Source organism: Oncorhynchus kisutch, linkage group LG15, assembly GCF_002021735.2.
Source record: "Oncorhynchus kisutch isolate 150728-3 linkage group LG15, Okis_V2, whole genome shotgun sequence".
Classification (NCBI taxonomy): Eukaryota; Metazoa; Chordata; class Actinopteri; order Salmoniformes; family Salmonidae; genus Oncorhynchus; species Oncorhynchus kisutch.
This window is the reverse complement of record NC_034188.2, coordinates 93,345,087-93,366,813: the sequence shown is the minus strand read 5'-3', so window position 1 is coordinate 93,366,813 and position 21,727 is coordinate 93,345,087. Positions and strand designations below refer to the sequence as shown.

The 21,727-nt window shown below is 43.8% G+C and overlaps 1 protein-coding gene across 1 annotated transcript in view; it reads left to right on the top strand.

The window, feature by feature from the left end:
• maml2 (mastermind like transcriptional coactivator 2) overlaps window positions 1-21,727 on the top strand; it is a 146,204-nt gene that overhangs the window by 97,455 nt on the left and 27,022 nt on the right. The window contains exon 2 of the mRNA XM_031791309.1: window positions 4,427-5,731. Coding sequence (XP_031647169.1) covers window positions 4,427-5,731 — 1,305 coding nt within the window. The remainder of the gene's footprint in view (window positions 1-4,426; window positions 5,732-21,727) is intronic.

Genomic DNA, 21,727 nt, shown 5'->3' with positions numbered 1-21,727 from the left:
CTCAGTAGGAAGCAGCCTTGTAGTGTCCTGTAGCTCAGTAGGAAGCAGCCCTGTAGTGTCCTGTAGCTCAGTAGGAAGCAGCCTTGTAGTGTCCTGTAGCTCAGTAGGAAGCAGCCCTGTAGTGTCCTGTAGCTCAGTAGGAAGCAGCCCTGTAGTGTCCTGTAGCTCAGTAGGAAGCAGCCTTGTAGTGTCCTGTAGCTCAGTAGGAAGCAGCCTTGTAGTGTCCTGTAGCTCAGTAGGAAGCAGCCCTGTAGTGTCCTGTAGCTCAGTAGGAAGCAGCCCTGTAGTGTCCTGTAGCTCAGTAGGAAGCAGCCTTGTAGTGTCCTGTAGCTCAGTAGGAAGCAGCCTTGTAGTGTCCTGTAGCTCAGTAGGAAGCAGCCTTGTAGTGTCCTGTAGCTCAGTAGGAAGCAGCCTTGTAGTGTCCTGTAGCTCAGTCGGAAGCAGCCTTGTAGTGTCCTGTAGGATATTACAGGGGTTTTGCTCCTGTCATGTTGTTTGCTTTTGTCTTTAACTTTAAATACCACTCTTCAAATAACGTCTCATCTCTATGTGTCGATAATGGCCCCTGAATCACTGTAGTGTCTGTGGACTAAGGCTCTAAGACTGGAAAGCAATTCTTGGCAACTAGTAACTGACAGAATTCAATGAAGCTGGGGAGTTTTTTTTTCTCTCCAAATTCTTCTGTAGCTTGAGATCTATAATTAATTACCAGCAAACACTTTTCTGTCCAGGATAAAGTTAGTAGCTTGAGTATGTGTTACAGTTTATCTAGAGGTGTCCCAAATGGCACCCTATTCCCTATATAGTGTTAGTATAAGGATTAGCCTGCCAATTTGGAGGCATCCCAACCCTCTCGTAGTGAATCATAGGTAAAGCCATCAGGAGCACAAAGAGAAGAAGCAGATAGATCTCAGAGAATACCGGCATGATAAGTAGAATCTCTAATACAAAGGATCACTCTGGCTATCTCAACGCTGCAACACAACACAATGGAGAGGGAGGTAGAATTTATGTAAACGAGAAAGATAAGATAAAAGCATAAAAATATTCTTCTCTCTGTCGACGCTCGGTTCTGTCAGGTTCCTAAATATATCTGCTGGCTGCACCGATACACACTGTTATTCCCCAGACAACACGTTTCACCGTTTTTTTCCTCTTACCCTAGTGTAGAGCAGCTCCTATCACCCTACTGTAGAGCAGCTCCTATCACCCTACTGTAGTGTAGCTCCTATTACCCTACTGTAGTGTAGCTCCTATTACCCTACTGTAGTGTAGCTCATATTACCCTACTGTAGTGTAGCTCCTATTACCCTACTGTAGTGTAGCTCCTATTACCCTACTGTAGAGCAGCTCCTATTACCCTACTGTAGAGCAGCTCCTATCACCCTACTGTAGTGTAGCTCCTATCACCCTACTGTAGAGCAGCTCCTATCACCCTACTGTAGTGTAGCTCCTATCACCCTACTGTAGAGTAGCTCCTATCACCCTACTGTAGTGTAGCTCCTATCACCCTACTGTAGAGCAGCTCCTATTACCCTAGTGTAGAGCAGCTCCTATCACCCTACTGTAGTGTAGCTCCTATCACCCTAGTGTAGAGCAGCTCCAAATACCCTACTGTAGAGCAGCTCCTATCACCCTACTGTAGAGCAGCTCCTATCACCCTACTGTAGAGCAGCTCCTAATACCCTACTGTAGAGCAGCTCCTATCACCCTACTGTAGAGCACCTCCTATTACCCTAGTGTAGAGCAGCTCCTATCACCCTAGTGTAGAGCAGCTCCTATTACCCTACTGTAGAGCAGCTCCTATTACCCTAGTGTAGAGCAGCTCCTATCACCATACTGTAGAGCAGCTCCTATCACCCTACTGTAGAGCAGCTCCTATTACCCTAGTGTAGAGCAGCTCCTATCACCATACTGTAGAGCAGCTCCTATCACCATACTGTAGAGCAGCTCCTATCACACTACTGTAGAGCAGCTCCTATTACCCTACTGTAGAGCACCTCCTATCACCCTACTGTAGAGCAGCTCCTATCACCCTACTGTAGAGCACCTCCTATCACCCTACTGTAGAGCAGCTCCTATCACCCTACTGTAGAGCACCTCCTATCACCCTACTGTAGAGCAGCTCCTATCACCCTACTGTAGAGCACCTCCTATCACCCTAGTGTAGAGCAGCTCATATCACCATACTGTAGAGCAGCTCCTATCACCCTACTGTAGAGCAGCTCCTATCACCATACTGTAGAGCAGCTCCTATCACCCTACTGTAGAGCAGCTCCTATTACCCTAGTGTAGAGCAGCTCCTATCACCATACTGTAGAGCAGCTCCTATCACCCTACTGTAGAGCAGCTCCTATTACCCTACTGTAGAGCACCTCCTATTACACTACTGTAGAGCACCTCCTATTACACTACTGTAGAGCACCTCCTATCACCCTACTGTAGAGCAGCTCCTATCACCCTACTGTAGAGCACCTCCTATCACCCTACTGTAGAGCACCTCCTATCACCCTACTGTAGAGCAGCTCCTATCACCCTACTGTAGAGCACCTCCTATTACCCTACTGTAGAGCAGCTCCTAATACCCTACTGTAGAGCACCTCCTATCACCCTACTGTAGAGCACCTCCTATCACCCTACTGTAGAGCAGCTCCTATCACCCTACTGTAGAGCAGCTCCAATCACCCTAGTGTAGAGCAGCTCCTATCACCCTACTGTAGAGCAGCTCCTATTACCGTACTGTAGTGTAGCTCCTCTTCATATCACCCTACTGTAGTGTAGCTCCTAGTCTTTACTAACATGCTGGCTGGTCTATTCTTTACTAACATGCTGGCGGGTCAAGTGTCTGTTAACATGCTGGCTGGCTGGTCAAGTCTCTGTTAACATGCTGGCTGGTCAAGTCTCTGTTAACATGCTGGCTGGTCAAGTCTCTGTTAACATGCTGGCTGGTCTATTCTTTACTAACATGCTGGCTGGCTGGTCAAGTCTCTGTTAACATGCTGGCTGGTCAAGTCTCTGTTAACATGCTGGCTGGTCAAGTCTCTGTTAACATGCTGGCTGGTCAAGTCTCTGTTAACATGCTGGCTGGTCAAGTCTCTGTTAACATGCTGGCTGGTCTAGTCTTTACTAACATGCTGGCTGGTCAAGTCTCTGTTAACATGCTGGCTGGCTGGTCAAGTCTCTGTTAACATGCTGGCTGGTCAAGTCTCTGTTAACATGCTGGCTGGTCAAGTCTCTGTTAACATGCTGGCTGGTCAAGTCTCTGTTAACATGCTGGCTGGTCAAGTCTCTGTTAACATGCTGGCTGGTCAAGTCTCTGTTAACATGCTGGCTGGTCTAGTCTTTACTAACATGCTGGCTGGTCAAGTCTCTGTTAACATGCTGGCTGGCTGGTCAAGTCTCTGTTAACATGCTGGCTGGTCAAGTCTCTGTTAACATGCTGGCTGGTCAAGTCTCTGTTAACATGCTGGCTGGTCAAGTCTCTGTTAACATGCTGGCTGGTCAAGTCTCTGTTAACATGCTGGCTGGCTGGTCAAGTCTCTGTTAACATGCTGGCTGGTCAAGTCTCTGTTAACATGCTGGCTGGTCAAGTCTCTGTTAACATGCTGGCTGGTCAAGTCTCTGTTAACATGCTGGATGGTCAAGTCTCTGTTAACATGCTGGCTGGCCAAGTCTCTGTTAACATGCTGGCTGGTCAAGTCTCTGTTAACATGCTGGCTGGTCAAGTCTCTGCTAACATGCTGGCTGGATGGTCAAATGAACAAGGTTTAAAGGCCTCGAAGCAGATTGTCAAATTTCATTAATTTACATAGAGACACTTTGTGCTCGGACTACATTTTCATTATAATCATTTTAATTGGTTTAAGACATCAAAGAACAGGATACTGTACTGTATATAGGAGGTATTGGTATATAGGAGGTATTGGTATATAGGAGGTATTGGTGTATAGGAGGTATTGGTGTATAGGAGGTATTGGTATATAGGAGATATTGGTATATAGGAGGTATTGGTATATAGGAGGTATTGGTATATAGGAGGTATTGGTGTCTTAATTGTTAGATTGTCTTCAGACAACACTTGAATTGGACCAGCGCTAGTCGGCTTTAATCTGAGAGCCTTGACAAAGACCTTTTGTCAAGAAAGTCTGCCTTCCATGCATCAAGGTTTTCAGCTGTCCTGGCCACGTAAAGATCTGGTTACATTGATGTCATGCTGATGATATATATCTGTTGGTTAGATTGTTATTCTATTAGTACGGTAATAGCATTGAAGTGGGTATTTGTACCTTTTTTTTTGACAGAAATATGAAAATACACATTGTAACGATGAGACCATTCCACCACTTGAAATTACTATTGTATTCTGAAATGAAGATAATGTGATTGTGAGCAGTTTTTTCAATAGAGTTTTCTTTTTTCTCCACAGCTCCAAGGGTCTCTGAGGAGGAAGATCGAGGGCCATACTCCTGGCTACTCCTCTCAACAGAATGGCCTGTCCTGTGGGCCGTCGGGGCTGGACTTTAAACGTGTCCGTCTGGAGGGGGGCAGCGGCGGTTTGGGTGGGCCCTGTTCCTTCAACTCACAGTCCATAGGAGGCGACGCATCGTCCATAGGCCACACCCTAAACAGGAAAAACAACAACAGCAGCTACATGATGCCCCATGGGGTCATGAACTCTGACCTCATCAACATGACCCTGAAGGAGATGAAGAAGGAACCTATAGACCATGTTACTTCCTGCGGCCAGAGGTCTACTGAGATGATGGTGTTCAGCAGCCAGATCGACCCGGAGCTTCAGGATCTGTTCGACGAGCTGACCAAGACCGTCCCGTCTCTGCACGACCAGGAGTTTGAGAAGATGCTGAAGCAGGACGATACGTTCGGCCTGGCGGATCTGGAGCGCAGTGCGGCTACCCTCTGCTCCCACCTGGAGAAGCCCATCAAGACAGAGTACTCCTCTCCAGACTACGGCCAGACACATGGCCATGGTGGCTCCTCACAGCTCCGCCCGGCATCCACTGGTCCCTCCTTCACCATGTCCAGCTCCTCCCCCATCACCAACCAGAAGAGCCAAGGCCAGGGGCCCTCAGGGCTGGCTGGACCCCCCAGCAGAGGTCTCCCTGGCTGGCCTGAGGTGTCCCATGCAGAGCAGCTAAAGCAGATGGCAGCCAACCAGAACCAGCAGCAGCCCAACCCCCAAGCCCTGCTCCACCACCAACAGCCACACCAACAGGCTCAGGCTGGAGGGGGAGGAGGACCAGGGACCAGTTGGAACACGCAGCCCTCCTCCAGCTCCTTCCCCCAGGACAAGCTCTCCAACCCGGCCTCAATGGGCCAGAGGATCACCCCCCAGACCTCCATGGACAGTCAGGGTAAAGGCATAAACAACTGTCTGTTCAAGCCCAATGGACACAACACCTCCAGCCACCTGGATATGAAGGTGCTCAGCAACAAACCAATGCTCCACTTCAGCCCCAAAGCATCCCAGCAACCCTCCACTATGGCAGGTCCACTGAGTAAGACTACAGCCCATCAACAACAACAACAGCCGTCCACCTCAGCCCAGAACTTGAACACGAACCACCCAGTTCATAACTACCAGAACCCACAGCAGCAACGGCCCATGTCTGGGCCTCCTCACTTGCAGCCCAAGTCTCTGGCCCAGAGAACCCCTCTCAGCCAGCATGGAGCTGGACCTGGGCTCCACTTTAAACTGGCTCAACAACGACAGGTAATAAGCCCCTATATAAATACTTGGAGAATATAGATACTTGCATTCTATCCTTGCGGTGTTGTAGTGGTTGAGTCCCAGGACTCTGACTAGACTTAAACGCTAGGGACTTGGGACTCGACTCAGACTCGAGGTTTCGTGAGTTGACTACATCAGTGCGTTTCAAGTATGTTCCATCGTTTATATGAAACAGTACATTTATCACATCAAATATCACATGAAATAAATATCACATCAAATATCATATGAAATAAATATCACATCAAATATCATATGAAAACTAATATTGTATGTCTGCAATAGAAATGCATATATCTATCTAATGCATATATCTATCTAATGCATATGTCTATCTAATACATATGTCTATCTAATGCATATGTCTATCTAATGCATATGTCTATCTAATGCATATGTCTATCTAATGCATATGTCTATCTAATGCATATGTCTATCTAATGCATATATCTATCTAATGCATATGTCTATCTAATGCATATGTCTATCTAATGCATATGTCTATCTAATACATATGTCTATCTAATACATATGTCTATCTAATACATATGTCTATCTAATGCATATGTATAAAAAACAGCTTCTATCTCAAGGCCATCAGACTGTTAAACAGCTTCTATCTCAAGGCCATCAGACTGTTAAACAGCTTCTATCTCAAGGCCATCAGACTGTTAAACAGCTTCTATCTCAAGGCCATCAGACTGTTAAACAGCTTCTATCTCAAGGCCATCAGACTGTTAAACAGCTTCTATCTCAAGGCCATCAGACTGTTAAACAGCTTCTATCTCAAGGCCATCAGACTGTTAAACAGCTTCTATCTCAAGGCCATCAGACTGTTAAACAGCTTCTATCTCAAGGCCATCAGACTGTTAAACAGCTTCTATCTCAAGGCCATCAGACTGTTAAACAGCTTCTATCTCAAGGCCATCAGACTGTTAAACAGCTTCTATCTCAAGGCCATCAGACTGTTAAACAGCTTCTATCTCAAGGCCATCAGACTGTTAAACAGCTTCTATCTCAAGGCCATCAGACTGTTAAACAGCTTCTATCTCAAGGCCATCAGACTGTTAAACAGCTTCTATCTCAAGGCCATCAGACTGTTAAACAGCTTCTATCTCAAGGCCATCAGACTGTTAAACAGCCACCACTAACATTGAGTTGCTGCTGCCAACACACTGACTCAACTCCAGCCACTTTAATAATGGGAATGGATGGGAATTGATGTAAAATATATCACTAGCCACTTTAAACAATGCTACTTAATATAATGTTTACATACCCTACATTATTCATCAAATCAAATCAAATCAAATGTATTTATATAGCCCTTCGTACATCAGCTGATATCTCAAAGTGCTGTACAGAAACCCAGCCTAAAACCCCAAACAGCAAGCAATGCAGGTGTAGAAGCACGGTGGCTAGGAAAAACACCCTAGAAAGGCCAAAACCTAGGAAGAAACCTAGAGAGGAACCAGGCTATGTGGGGTGGCCAGTCCTCTTCTGGCTGTGCCGGGTGGAGATTATAACAGAACATGGCCAAGATGTTCAAATGTTCATAAATGACCAGCATGGTCGTATAATAAGAAGGCAGAACAGTTGAAACTGGAGCAGCAGCACGGTCAGGTGGACTGGGGACAGCAAGGAGTCATCATGTCAGGTAGTCCTGGGGCATGGTCCTAGGGCTCAGGTCCTCCGAGAGAGAGAGAGAAAAAAGAGAGAATTAGAGAGAGCATATGTGGGGTGGCCAGTCCTCTTCTGGCTGTGCCGGGTGGAGATTATAACAGAACATGGCCAAGATGTTTAAATGTTCATAAATGATCAGCATGTTCGAATAATAAGAAGGCAGAACAGTTGAAACTGGAGCAGCAGCACGGCCAGGTGGACTGGGGACAGCAAGGAGTCATCATGTCAGGTAATCCTGGGGCATGGTCCTAGGGCTCAGGTCCTCCGAGAGAGAGGAGGAGAGAATTAGAGAACGCACACTTAGATTCACACAGGACACCGAATAGGACAGGAGAAGTACTCCAGATATAACAAACTGACCCTAGCCCCCCGACACATAAACTACTGCAGCATAAATACTGGAGGCTGAGACAGGAGGGGTCAGGAGACACTGTGGACCCATCCGAGGACACCCCCGGACAGGGCCAAACAGGAAGGATATAACCCCACCCACTTTGCCAAAGCACAGCCCCCACACTACTAGAGGGATATCTTCAACCACCAACTTACCATCCTGAGACAGGGCCGAGTATAGCCCACAAAGATCTCCGCCATGGCACAACCCAAGGGGGGGCGCCAACCCAGACAGGATGACCACATCAGTGAATCAACCCACTCAGGTGACGCACCCCTTCCAGGGACGGCATGAGAGAGCCCCAGTAAGCCAGTGACTCAGCCCCTGTAATATGGTTAAAGACAGAGAATCCCAGTGGAAAGAGGGGAACTGGCCAGGCAGATACAGCAAGGGCGGTTCGTTGCTCCAGAGCCTTTCCGTTCACCTTCCCACTCCTGGGCCAGACTACACTCAATCATATGACCCACTGAAGAGATGAGTCTTCAGTAAAGACTTAAAGGTTGAGACCGAGTTTGCGTCTCTGACATGGGTAGGCAGACCGTTCCATAAAAATGGAGCTCTATAGGAGAAAGCCCTCTATTCATCTCATATGCATACGTATATACTGTACTCTATATCATCGACTGCATCCTTATGTAATACATGTATCACTAGCCACTTTAACTATGCCACTTTGTTTACATACTCATCTCATATGTATATACTGTACTCGATACCATCTACTGTATCTTGCCTATGCTGCTCTGTACCATCACTCATTCATATATCCTTATGTACATATTCTTTATCCCCTTACACTGTGTATAAGGTAGTAGTTTTGGAATTAGATTACTCGTTGGTTATTACTGCATTGTCGGAACTAGAAGCACAAGCATTTCGCTAACCATGTGTATGTGACAAATAAAATTTGATTTGATTTGATCTATCTAATACATATATCAGGGTTCTGTGCAGGACAGTCAAGTTCTTCCACACCGATCTCGACAAACCATTTTGTATGGACCTCGCTTTGTGCATGGGGGCATTGTCATGCTGAAACAGGAAAGGGCCTTCCCCAAACTGTTGCTACAAAGTTGGAGCACAGAATCGTCTAGAATGTCATTGTATGCTGTAACGTTAAGATCTCCCTTCACTGGAACTAAGGGGCCCAATCATGAAAAACAGCCCCAGACCATTATTCCTCCTCCGCCAAACTTTACAGTTGGCACTATGCATTGGGGCAGGTAGCGTTCTCCTGGCATCTGCCAAACCCAGATTTGTCTGTCGGACTGCCAGTTGGTGAAGCCACTCTTGGCATTGGGCAGGGTGATCTTAAGTGTATGTGTGGTGGCTTGGCCATGGAAACCCACTTCATGAAGCTCCCGACGAATAGTTATTGTGCTGACGCTGCTTCCAGAGGCTGTTTGGAACTTGGTAGTGAGTGTTGTAACCGAGGACAGACGATTTTTAGGTGCTACGCGCTTCAGCACTCCACTCTCTGTGAGCTTTTGTGGCCTACCACTTCGCGGCTGAGCCATTGTTGCTCCTAGACGTTTCCACTTGATAATAGCAGCACTTACAGTTCAAATAAAATAAAATGTTAGTTGTCACATGCGTAGGATACAACAGGTGTAGACCTTATCTTTACTTTAGTCTCTAACAGAGCTCATCCAGTTTATTATCCAGTGATTAATAGGATAGTCTCTGATGGAGCTCATCCAGTTTATTATCCAGTGATTAATAGGATAGTCTCTGATGGAGCTAATCCAGTTTGTTCTCCAGTGATTAATAGGATAGTCTCTAACGAAGCTCATCCAGTTTATTCTCCAGTGATTAATAGGATAGTCTCTAACGGAGCTCATCCAGTTTATTCACCAGTGATTAATAGGATAGTCTCTGATGGAGCTCATCCAGTTTATTCTCCAGTGATTAATAGGATTGTCTCTGATGGAGCTCATCCAGTTTATTCTCCAGTGATTGGTAGGATAGTCTATGATGGAGCTCATCCAGTTTATTCTCCAGTGATTAATAGGATAGTCTCTAACGGAGCTCATCCAGTTTATTATCCAGTGATTAATAGGATAGTCTCTGATGGAGCTCATCCAGTTTGTTCTCCAGTGATTAATAGGATAGTCTAAGATGGAGCTCATCCAGTTTATTCTCCAGTGATTGGTAGGATAGTCTATGATGGAGCTCATCCAGTTTATTCTCCAGTGATTAATAGGATAGTCTCTGATGGAGCTCATCCAGTTTGTTCTCCAGTGATTAATAGGATAGTCTCTGATGGAGCTCGTCCAGTTTATTCTCCAGTGATTAATAGGATAGTCTCTGATGGAGCTCATCCAGTTTGTTCTCCAGTGACTACACGTTCACCAATCAAACAGAGGGCAATGTCGGTCTATTTGCTCTCCGACGTAATCTCGTCAGGATGCCTCCTATCCTGCCTCTCTTTTGCCGCCACTTTCACTTCCTGGTCCGGAGTAAGCAGGAAGTCCATAGTTTCCGACTCATTAAAGTAGAAATGTTAATCCAAATCGAGGTTAGTGATCCCTCTTCCCTCTTCTCTTCCCTCCCAAGCTAAAAGGCAGTAACTGTTCATAGAGTGGACCTGAGAAAAATGGCTTCAAAGTTGATTTTATTGTCCAGCCAAATTCATTTTAGGGAGCTCATTGGAGATGTAATGATCTGTTGCCTTACTATGAGTACATGTTTTATTTATGTTGCCCCTGACCTCTGACATGACCTTTGACCCTTAAACGGCAGTCACTGCCTTCTTCCTTGGCGTGATATGTTATAAATGGCAGGGTAATACCAAAGCAAAGAGCAGTATCTGCCATTTTTGTTTGTTAGTTTACTATACTTCTCATTAACACAAGAGTGGTGTAATTACTGACAGTGTAAAAGAGTTTCAACTGCATTCTTTGTGTGTCGTCCACTAAGATACCACTTACATAGAGATGTAGGTTCTGCGTCAGTCACATTACATACTGTGTTTGACAAGTAGCCCATGTCTTGTTATAAGAATACATGTGAAAAGCAGCACTGCAGTTGTTTGAATTACATGTCGTGTAATATATAATGATGGAACGTGATAGAAGTGTGACGTAGGATAATACAAATGATCAAAAATTACCATGAGATTTTGCTAATAAAAACATTTTATTAGTATTTTTTCAAATGACACTTTTGAATGGATAAATAAATAACAGATTTAAGAATACATTTTAAACATATTTACATATTTACATATTCATAAGAGGACCCAAATGTCATTTAGCTACACTTGATAAAATGTTGACTCGTAACATTTCATTTTTTAAGTCAATCTTCTTCAGTGCTCCTCCACATTACTCCTCATCTGTTCAAAGCCAAGTCATTCCAGAACTGCCTTCGATTGTGCAGGCATCAGAGGACACCGCTTGGTGATGATGTCCATCGTCTTGGACTCTTCTATCCCTCTATCCTGTATACGTTGTGTGGAGGGTCTCTAGAGTGACTTGGACTCTTCTATCCCTCTATCCTGTATATGTTGTGTGGAGGGTGTCTCTAGAGTGACTTGGACTCTTCTATCCCTCTATCCTGTATATGTAGTGTGGAGGGTGTCTCTAGAGTGACTTGGACTCTTCTATCCCTCTATCCTGTATACGTAGTGTGGAGGGTGTCTCTAGAGTGACTTGGACTCTTCTATCCCTCTATCCTGTATACGTAGTGTGGAGGGTGTCTCTAGAGTGACTTGGACTCTTCTATCCCTCTATCCTGTATACGTAGTGTGGAGGGTGTCTCTAGAGTGACTTGGACTCTTCTATCCCTCTATCCTGTATACGTTGTGTGGAGGGTGTCTCTAGAGTGACTTGGACTCTTCTATCCCTCTATCCTGTATACGTTGTGTGGAGGGTGTCTCTAGAGTGACTTGGACTCTTCTATCCCTCTATCCTGTATACGTTGTGTGGAGGGTGTCTCTAGAGTGTCTTGGACTCTTCTATCCCTCTATCCTGTATACGTTGTGTGGAGGGTGTCTCTAGAGTGACTTGGACTCTTCTATCCCTCTATCCTGTATACGTTGTGTGGAGGGTGTCTCTAGAGTGACTTGGACTCTTCTATCCCTCTATCCTGTGTACGTAGTGTGGAGGGTGTCTCTAGAGTGACTTGGACTCTTCTATCCCTCTATCCTGTATACGTTGTGTGGAGGGTGTCTCTAGAGTGACTTGGACTCTTCTATCCCTCTATCCTGTATACGTTGTGTGGAGGGTGTCTCTAGAGTGACTTGGACTCTTCTATCCCTCTATCCTGTATACGTTGTGTGGAGGGTGTCTCTAGAGTGACTTGGACTCTTCTATCCCTCTATCCTGTATACGTTGTGTGGAGGGTGTCTCTAGAGTGACTTGGACTCTTCTATCCCTCTATCCTGTATACGTAGTGTGGAGGGTGTCTCTAGAGTGACTTGGACTCTTCTATCCCTCTATCCTGTATACGTAGTGTGGAGGGTGTCTCTAGAGTGACTTGGACTCTTCTATCCCTCTATCCTGTATACGTTGTGTGGAGGGTGTCTCTAGAGTGACTTGGACTCTTCTATCCCTCTATCCTGTATACGTTGTGTCGAGGGTGTCTCTAGAGTGACTTGGACTCTTCTATCCCTCTATCCTGTATACGTAGTGTGGAGGGTGTCTCTAGAGTGACTTTCTTCATGATGAAGTCAAGCTCTGAGAAGTCCTTTTTTTCATGGGAGACTTTGTAGAAGAGGCTCCTGGATCCACTCCTCAACTGGATCTTTGTAGAAGAGGCTCCTGGATCCACACCTCAACTGGATCTTTGTAGAAGAGGCTCCTGGATCCACACCTCAACTGGATCTTTGTAGAAGAGGCTCCTGGATCCACACCTCAACTGGATCTTTGTAGAAGAGGCTCCTGGATCCACACCTCAACTGGATCTTTGTAGAAGAGGCTCCTGGATCCACACCTCAACCTGATCTTTGTAGAAGAGGCTCCTGGATCCACACCTCAACTGGATCTTTGTAGAAGAGGCTCCTGGATACACACAAACATTTACACAAACCCACAACACAGAAACTGGGGAACGTAACATTCTCCTTGTAGTCATTATACATTAACCGAATATTGACGTCAGTAGGGAGATAGAGGCGATGTGGGGCTCTCGTCTGTAGTGGCGATGTGGGGCTCTCGTCTGTAGAGACTTCTCTGATAGAGTTCAGTGTGTCAAATCGGAGGGTCTGCTGTCCGGACCTCTGGCAGTCTCTATGGGGGTGCCACAGGGTTCAATTCTTGGACCGACTCTCTTCTCTGTATACATCAATGAGGTCGCTCTTGCTGCTGGTGAGTCCCTGATCCACCTCTACGCAGACGACACCATTCTGTATACTTCCGGCCCTTCTCTGGACACTGTGTTAACAACCCTCCAGGCAAGCTTCAATGCCATACAACTCTCCTTCCGTGGCCTCCAATTGCTCTTGAATGCAAGTAAAACTAAATGCATGCTCTTCAACCGATCGCTGCCTGCACCTACCCGCCTGTCCAACATCACTACTCTGGACGGCTCTGACTTAGAATACGTGGACAACTACAAATACTTAGGTGTCTGGTTAGATTGTAAACTCTCCTTCCAGACCCATATCAAACATCTCCAATCCAAAGTTAAATCTAGAATTGGCTTCCTATTTCGCAACAAAGCATCCTTCACTCATGCTGCCAAACATACCCTTGTAAAACTGACCATCCTACCAATCCTCGACTTTGGCGATGTCATTTACAAAATAGCCTCCAATACCCTACTCAACAAATTGGATGCAGTCTATCACAGTGCAATCCGTTTTATCACCAAAGCCCCATATACTACCCACCATTGCGACCTGTATGCTCTCGTTGGCTGGCCCTCGCTTCATACTCGTCGCCAAACCCACTGGCTCCATGTCATCTACAAGACACTGCTAGGTAAAGTCCCCCCTTATCTCAGCTCGCTGGTCACCATAGCATCTCCCACCTGTAGCACACGCTCCAGCAGGTATATCTCTCTAGTCACCCCCAAAACCAATTCTTTCTTTGGCCGCCTCTCCTTCCAGTTCTCTGCTGCCAATGACTGGAACGAACTACAAAAATCTCTGAAACTGGAAACACTTATCTCCCTCACTAGCTTTAAGCACCAACTGTCAGAGCAGCTCACAGATTACTGCACCTGTACATAGCCCACCTATAATTTAGCCCAAACAACTACCTCTTTCCCAACTGTATTTAATTTTTATTTATTTATTTATTTTGCTCCTTTGCAACCCATTATTTTTTTATTTCTACTTTGCACATTCTTCCATTGCAAAACTACCATTCCAGTATTTTACTTGCTATATTGTATTTACTTTGCCATCTTGGCCTTTTTTGCCTTTACCTCCCTTCTCACCTCATTTGCTCACATTGTATATAGACTTGTTTATACTGCATTATTGACTGTATGTTTGTTTTTACTCCATGTGTAACTCTGTGTCGTTTTATCTGTCGAACTGCTTTGCTTTATCTTGGCCAGGTCGCAATTGTAAATGAGAACTTGTTCTCAACTTGCCTACCTGGTTAAATAAAGGGGAAATAAAAAATAAATAAATAAAAAGAGGCGATGTGAGGCTCTCGTCTGTAGAGGCGATGTGGGGCTCTCGTCTGTAGTGGCAGATGTGGGGCTCTCGTCTGTAGTGGCAGATGTGGGGCTCTCGTCTGTAGAGGCGATGTGGGGCTCTCGTCTGTAGAGGCGATGTGGGGCTCTCGTCTGTAGAGGCGATGTGGGGTTCTCGTCTGTAGAGGCGATGTGAGGCTCTCGTCTGTAGAGGCGATGTGAGGCTCTCGTCTGTAGAGGCGATGTGAGGCTCTCGTCTGTAGAGGCGATGTGAGGCTCTCATCTGTAGAGGCGATGTGGGGAAGGAAGGACTCAATGTGTTGCAGGATTCATGTTAAATTTGCTCGCTGAAGCCCCTCTGGTCCTTTGGTGGAATCAGTTTGGTGGTGATTGACTTGCCCATCGTCAGCCTGTCATTCTCTGGGTGGTAGCCCAATGTTGTCAGAAAAAACACGTTGCACACCTGTTGTGCAGAACCGCTCTGGTTTGGAAGATGGTACAGAAACGACCTGCTGCGTTGACCTGTCAGCTCCAACAGTGATTTTTTTTCTTAGATTGCTGTGCCACCATGTGGAAGATCCATGTCCTCTTCTCCTTATACTTCATCTCCCAATACTTTTCCCATATTTCATTTTGCCTACCCTCTGAAAAAAAATATGTGTACATTGCCTCTTGCATTTGGCGACCAAATGGCTTACCCATTGGTGGAGTCTTGGAGAGAGTAATCAGGGACATGCATCCTAATGATTCTAATCAGATGATAATAACTAATACTGACATTTTCTGGTGTCAAACATAATAACCATAATCCTTTTCAATTATTCTATAATATGTTGATTTTATCTTGAGCGAACTTAATAATTTCCACTGTCATAACTCAGTTCATCTATTCATTTCATACCTGCTCCCAGTTCATCTTTATTTACAAATACACTTTTATGTTTGTTGCATGGATGGACATTGACAGGAATAGTGTTGACGTGGTTGTATGGACATTGACAGGAATAGTGTTGACGTGGTTGTACTGTCCTAATACACCCTCAACATGGCAACTTTGATCCACATAGATACTAGTCATCTGGACCAGATTGGTGGAAGTCATGCAAAACTCTTTCTGCGTTCATGTAATGACGACACTGAAGCAGATACATTGAGCTGGCAAGTCAAAGCTTGTTGTGCTAATGACATATACCACCAACAAAGGTATGACATATACCACCAACAAAGGTATGACATATACCACCAACAAAGATATGACATATACCACCAACAAAGGTATGACATATGACATATACCACCAACAAAGGTATGACATATGACATATACCACCAACAAAGGTATGACATATACCACCAACAAAGGTATGACATATGACATATACCACCAACAAAGGTATGACATATGACATATACCACCAACAAAGGTATGACATATACCACCAACAAAGGTATGACATATACCACCAACAAAGATATGACATATACCACCAACAAAAGGTATGACATATACCACCAACAAAGGTATGACATATGACATATACCACCAACAAAGGTATGACATATGACATATACCACCAACAAAGGTATGACATATGACATATACCACCAACAAAGGTATGACATATACCACCAACAAAGGTATGACATATACCACCAACAAAGGTATGACATACACACCAACAAAGGTATGACATATACCACCAACAAAGGTATGACATATACCACCAACAAAGGTATGACATATACCACCAACAAAGGTATGACATATGACATATACCACCAACAAGGTATGACATATGACATATACCACCAACAAGGTATGACATATGACATATACCACCAACAAAGGTATGACATATACCACCAACAAAGGTATGACATATACCACCAACAAAGGTATGACATATACCACCAACAAAGGTATGACATATGACATATACCACCAACAAAGGTATGACATATGACATATACCACCAACAAAGGTATGACATATACCACCAACAAAGGTATGACATATGACATATACCACCAACAAAGGTATGACATATACCACCAACAAAGGTATGACATATACCACCAACAAAGGTATGACATATACCACCAACAAAGGTATGACATATACCACCAACAAAGGTATGACATATACCACCAACAAAGGTATGACATATACCACCAACAAAGGTATGACATATACCACCAACAAAGGTATGACATATACCACCAACAAAGGTATGACATATACCACCAACAAAGATATGACATATACCACCAACAAAAGGTATGACATATACCACCAACAAAGGTATGACATATGACATATACCACCAACAAAGGTATGACATATGACATATACCACCAACAAAGTTATGACATATGACATATACCACCAACAAAGGTATGACATATACCACCAACAAAGGTATGACATATACCACCAACAAAGGTATGACATATACCGCCAACAAAGGTATGACATACACCATCAACAAAGGTATGACATACACCACCAACAAAGGTATAACATATACCACCAACAAAGGTATGACATATACCACCAACAAAGGTATGACATATGACATATACCACCAACAAAGGTATGACATATACCACCAACAAAGATATGACATATACCACCAACAAAGGTATGACATATACCACCAACAAAGGTATGACATATGACATATACCACCAACAAAGGTATGACATATATACCACCAACAAAGGTATGACATATACCACCAACAAAGGTATGACATATACCACCAACAAAGGTATGACATATGACATATACCACCAACAAAGGTATGACATATATACCACCAACAAAGGTATGATATATACCACCAACAAAGGTATGACATATACCACCAACAAAGGTATGACATATACCACCAACAAAGGTATGACATATGACATATACCACCAACAAAGGTATGACATACATACCACCAACAAAGGTATGACATATACCACCAACAAAGGTATGACATATACCACCAACAAAGGTATGACATATGACATATACCACCAACAAAGGTATGACATATGACATATACCACCAACAAAGGTATGACATATACCACCAACAAAGGTATGACATATACCACCAACAAAGGTATGACATATACCACCAACAAAGGTATGACATATACCACCAACAAAGGTATGACATATACCACCAACAAAGGTATGACATATGACATATACCACCAACAAAGATATGACATATACCACCAACAAAGGTATGACATATACCACCAACAAAGGTATGACATATGACATATACCACCAACAAAGGTATGACATATACCACCAACAAAGGTATGACATATACCACCAACAAAGGTATGACATACACCATCAACAAAGGTATGACATATACCACCAACAAAGGTATGACATATACCACCAACAAAGGTATGACATATACCACCAACAAAGATATGACATATACCACCAACAAAGGTATGACATATACCACCAACAAAGGTATGACATATGACATATACCACCAACAAAGGTATGACATATACCACCAACAAAGGTATGACATATACCACCAACAAAGGTATGACATATGACATATACCACCAACAAAGGTATGACATATATACCACCAACAAAGGTATGACATATACCACCAACAAAGGTATGACATATACCACCAACAAAGATATGACATATACCACCAACAAAGGTATGACATATACCACCAACAAAGATATGACATATACCACCAACAAAGGTATGACATATGACATATACCACCAACAAAGGTATGACATATACCACCAACAAAGGTATGACATATGACATATACCACCAACAAAGATATGACATATACCACCAACAAAGGTATGACATATATACCACCAACAAAGGTATGACATATACCACCAACAAAGGTATGACATATGACAAATACCACCAACAAAGGTATGACATATATACCACCAACAAAGGTATGACATATACCACCAACAAAGGTATGACATATGACATATACCACCAACAAAGGTATGACATATATACCACCAACAAAGGTATGACATATACCACCAACAAAGATATGACATATACCACCAACAAAGGTATGACATATGACATATACCACCAACAAAGGTATGACATATACCACCAACAAAGGTATGACATATGACATATACCACCAACAAAGATATGACATATGCCACCAACAAAGGTATGACATATACCACCAACAAAGGTATGACATATACCACCAACAAAGGTATGACATATACCACCAACAAAGATATGACATATACCACCAACAAAGGTATGACATATGACATATACCACCAACAAAGGTATGACATATACCACCAACAAAGATATGACATATACCACCAACAAAGGTATGACATATACCACCAACAAAGGTATGACATATACCACCAACAAAGGTATGACATATACCACCAACAAAGGTATGACATATACCACCAACAAAGATATGAATACCACCAACAAAGGTATGACATATACCACCAACAAAGGTATGACATATGACATATACCACCAACAAAGGTATGACATATGACATATACCACCAACAAAGGTATGACATATGACATATACCACCAACAAAGGTATGACATATGACATATACCACCAACAAAGATATGACATATACCACCAACAAAGGTATGACATACACCACCAACAAAGGTATGACATATGACATATACCACCAACAAAGGTATGACATATATACCACCAACAAAGGTATGACATATGACATATACCACCAACAAAGGTATGACATATGACATATACCACCAACAAAGGTATGACATATACCACCAACAAAGGTATGACATATACCACCAACAAAGGTATGACATATACCACCAACAAAGTGATGGATACAATTTGGGATATTAATTTTCCTGACTGGGACAGTGGAATAGAAAAGAAAACCAAAAACCCTGAACATGTGAGTAGATCAATTATTGATGAGCAATGCTGTGTGTCTGTGTGTGTGTGTGTGTGTGTGTGTGTGTGTGTGTGTGTGTGTGTGTGTGTGTGTGTGTGTGTGTGTGTGTGTGTGTGTGTGCGTGTGCGTGTGCGTGTGGTGTGTGTAATGTTACCGATTCAAATAACCCATGGAATGTCAGAATATAACTATAGGGATTATTTTAATTCTAGGTATAATAGATTCAAGCTAGTATAAAGTGCTGATAGTCTCTCATGGGAACATGTAGCACAAATCTATTGCTTCATGCTAATGCTAGCTAGGTAGGTTTTGGTTTTGGGCGCGTCAGTTTTAGCTAGGTGGTTGTCACTGGCTAGAAATGGTGTGTATGGTGTATGTATGGTGATTCAAAGAAACGATCAGATGAAATTTCAGAATATAATTCATTTTACGGCAAATAGATTGAAGTTAGTATCAATTGCAGATCTCCTCTTATGAGAGCAGGTAGCATTGTTTGTCTATGCTCGCTTTACTTGCTAGCTAATTAATATTGTACTTACAGTAGCTAGCAAGTTCTTACCAGGGTCTGGATGTCGGCGTTTCAGAGCCCGTTCAACCATCATTTTCTGCCGGGAATACAGTGCCATGGTGTTGTATCCCTAGATTAGCAATGTGTGTGTGTGTAGCTGTCAGTCAGTGTCATACAGGTTTGACTGCATCACTATCAGAATAAAGTGATATGAAACCAAGGTAAAACACAGTAACTACAGCCAAGGGCAGGTTGAAACCAAGCTGGAACACAGTAACTACAGCCAAGGGCAGGTTGAAACCAAGCTGGAACACAGTAACTACAGCCAAGGGCAGGTTGAAACCAAGCTGGAACACAGTAACTACAGCCAAGGGCAGGTTGAAACCAAGCTGGAACACAGTAAGTTCAGTTACTTTATCGTGGATTCACAGTAACTTTTTGCAGTTACTACCAAAACGACCCCCATTTTCTCCTGAACTCAATACAATAGAGGCAGGATACTTGTCCACGTGATTAAGCATGTATGTAATGCAACAAAAATGACAAAAATGACATTAACTAATTTTTGAAGAAATGAGCAGTTACTGTCTTTGTGCTTGGGAGGGCAGTTCTGATGTCCAGAATATTTTTGGGGGTCATAGGAAATTATGGCGGAGACATTATGTACAATCAAAGTTAAGATCAGCGTGGAAAAAAAACACACAAAACAATTGGGAATCTCTTCAATGATTTCTTCATTAATTTTTTGGGGGCAATCTCTTCATTTCAATTATTGATATATACCGATTGATTTCCAACCCTATCCCACAGCTACCAAAACAAGATACAGGGCTGATATAGAGACATGGCTCAAACAGACAAAGAGATAGAGATGGAGAGGTAGACACAAAGAGAGATAGAGAGGGGTGAGAGATGGAGAGGTAGACACAAAGAGAGATAGAGAGGGGTGAGAGATGGAGAGGTAGACACAAAGAGAGATAGAGAGGGGTGAGAGATGGAGAGGTAGACACAAAGAGAGATAGAGAGGGGTGAGAGATGGAGAGGTACAGACAAAGAGAGATGGAGAGGTAGACACAAAGAGAGATAGAGAGATGGAGAGGTAGAGACAAAGATAGAGAGGTGAGAGAGAGAGAGGGAGGGATGAGAGATGGAGCAGTAGAGACAGAGAGATAGAGAGGGGTGAGAGATGGAGAGGTACAGACAAAGAGAGATAGAGAGGGGTGAGAGATGGAGAGGTGGAGACAAAGAGAGAGAGGTAGGGGTGAGAGAGATGGAGAGGTACAGACAGAGAGAGGGAGGGGTGAGAGAGCGATGGAGAGGTAGAGACAAAGAGAGAGAGGTAGGGGTGAGAGAGAGATGGAGAGGTAGAGACAGAGAGGGGTGAGAGGGAGGGGTGAGAGAGCGATGGAGAGGTAGAGACAAAGAGAGAGAGGTAGGGGTGTGAGAGAGAGATGGAGAGGTAGAGACAGAGAGGGGTGAGAGATGGAGAGGTAGAGACAAAGAGAGAGAGGGAGGGGTGAGAGAGAGATGGAGAGGTAGAGACAGAGAGAGGGAGGGGTGAGAGAGATGGAGAGGTAGAGACAGAGTGTGAGAGATGGAGAGGTAGAGACAAAGAGAGAGAGAGGGTGAGAGGGAGATAAAGAGAGTGAGAGGGGGTGAGGAAGAAAGAGAAGGAGAGAGCCTGTCCTCTGTATCATGCTTATCACTCCTCAGTTTCTTCTGGTCTCAGTTTGGCTCATGGCGATGGCTTTGTTGGTAAGGCTCGGCACTCTGCTGTGTAAATCTGTAAGGAACAACAGTGTAAAGCTGTTTCCTGGTGTTCTATCCCTTGTCATTCTACATTGTTTGG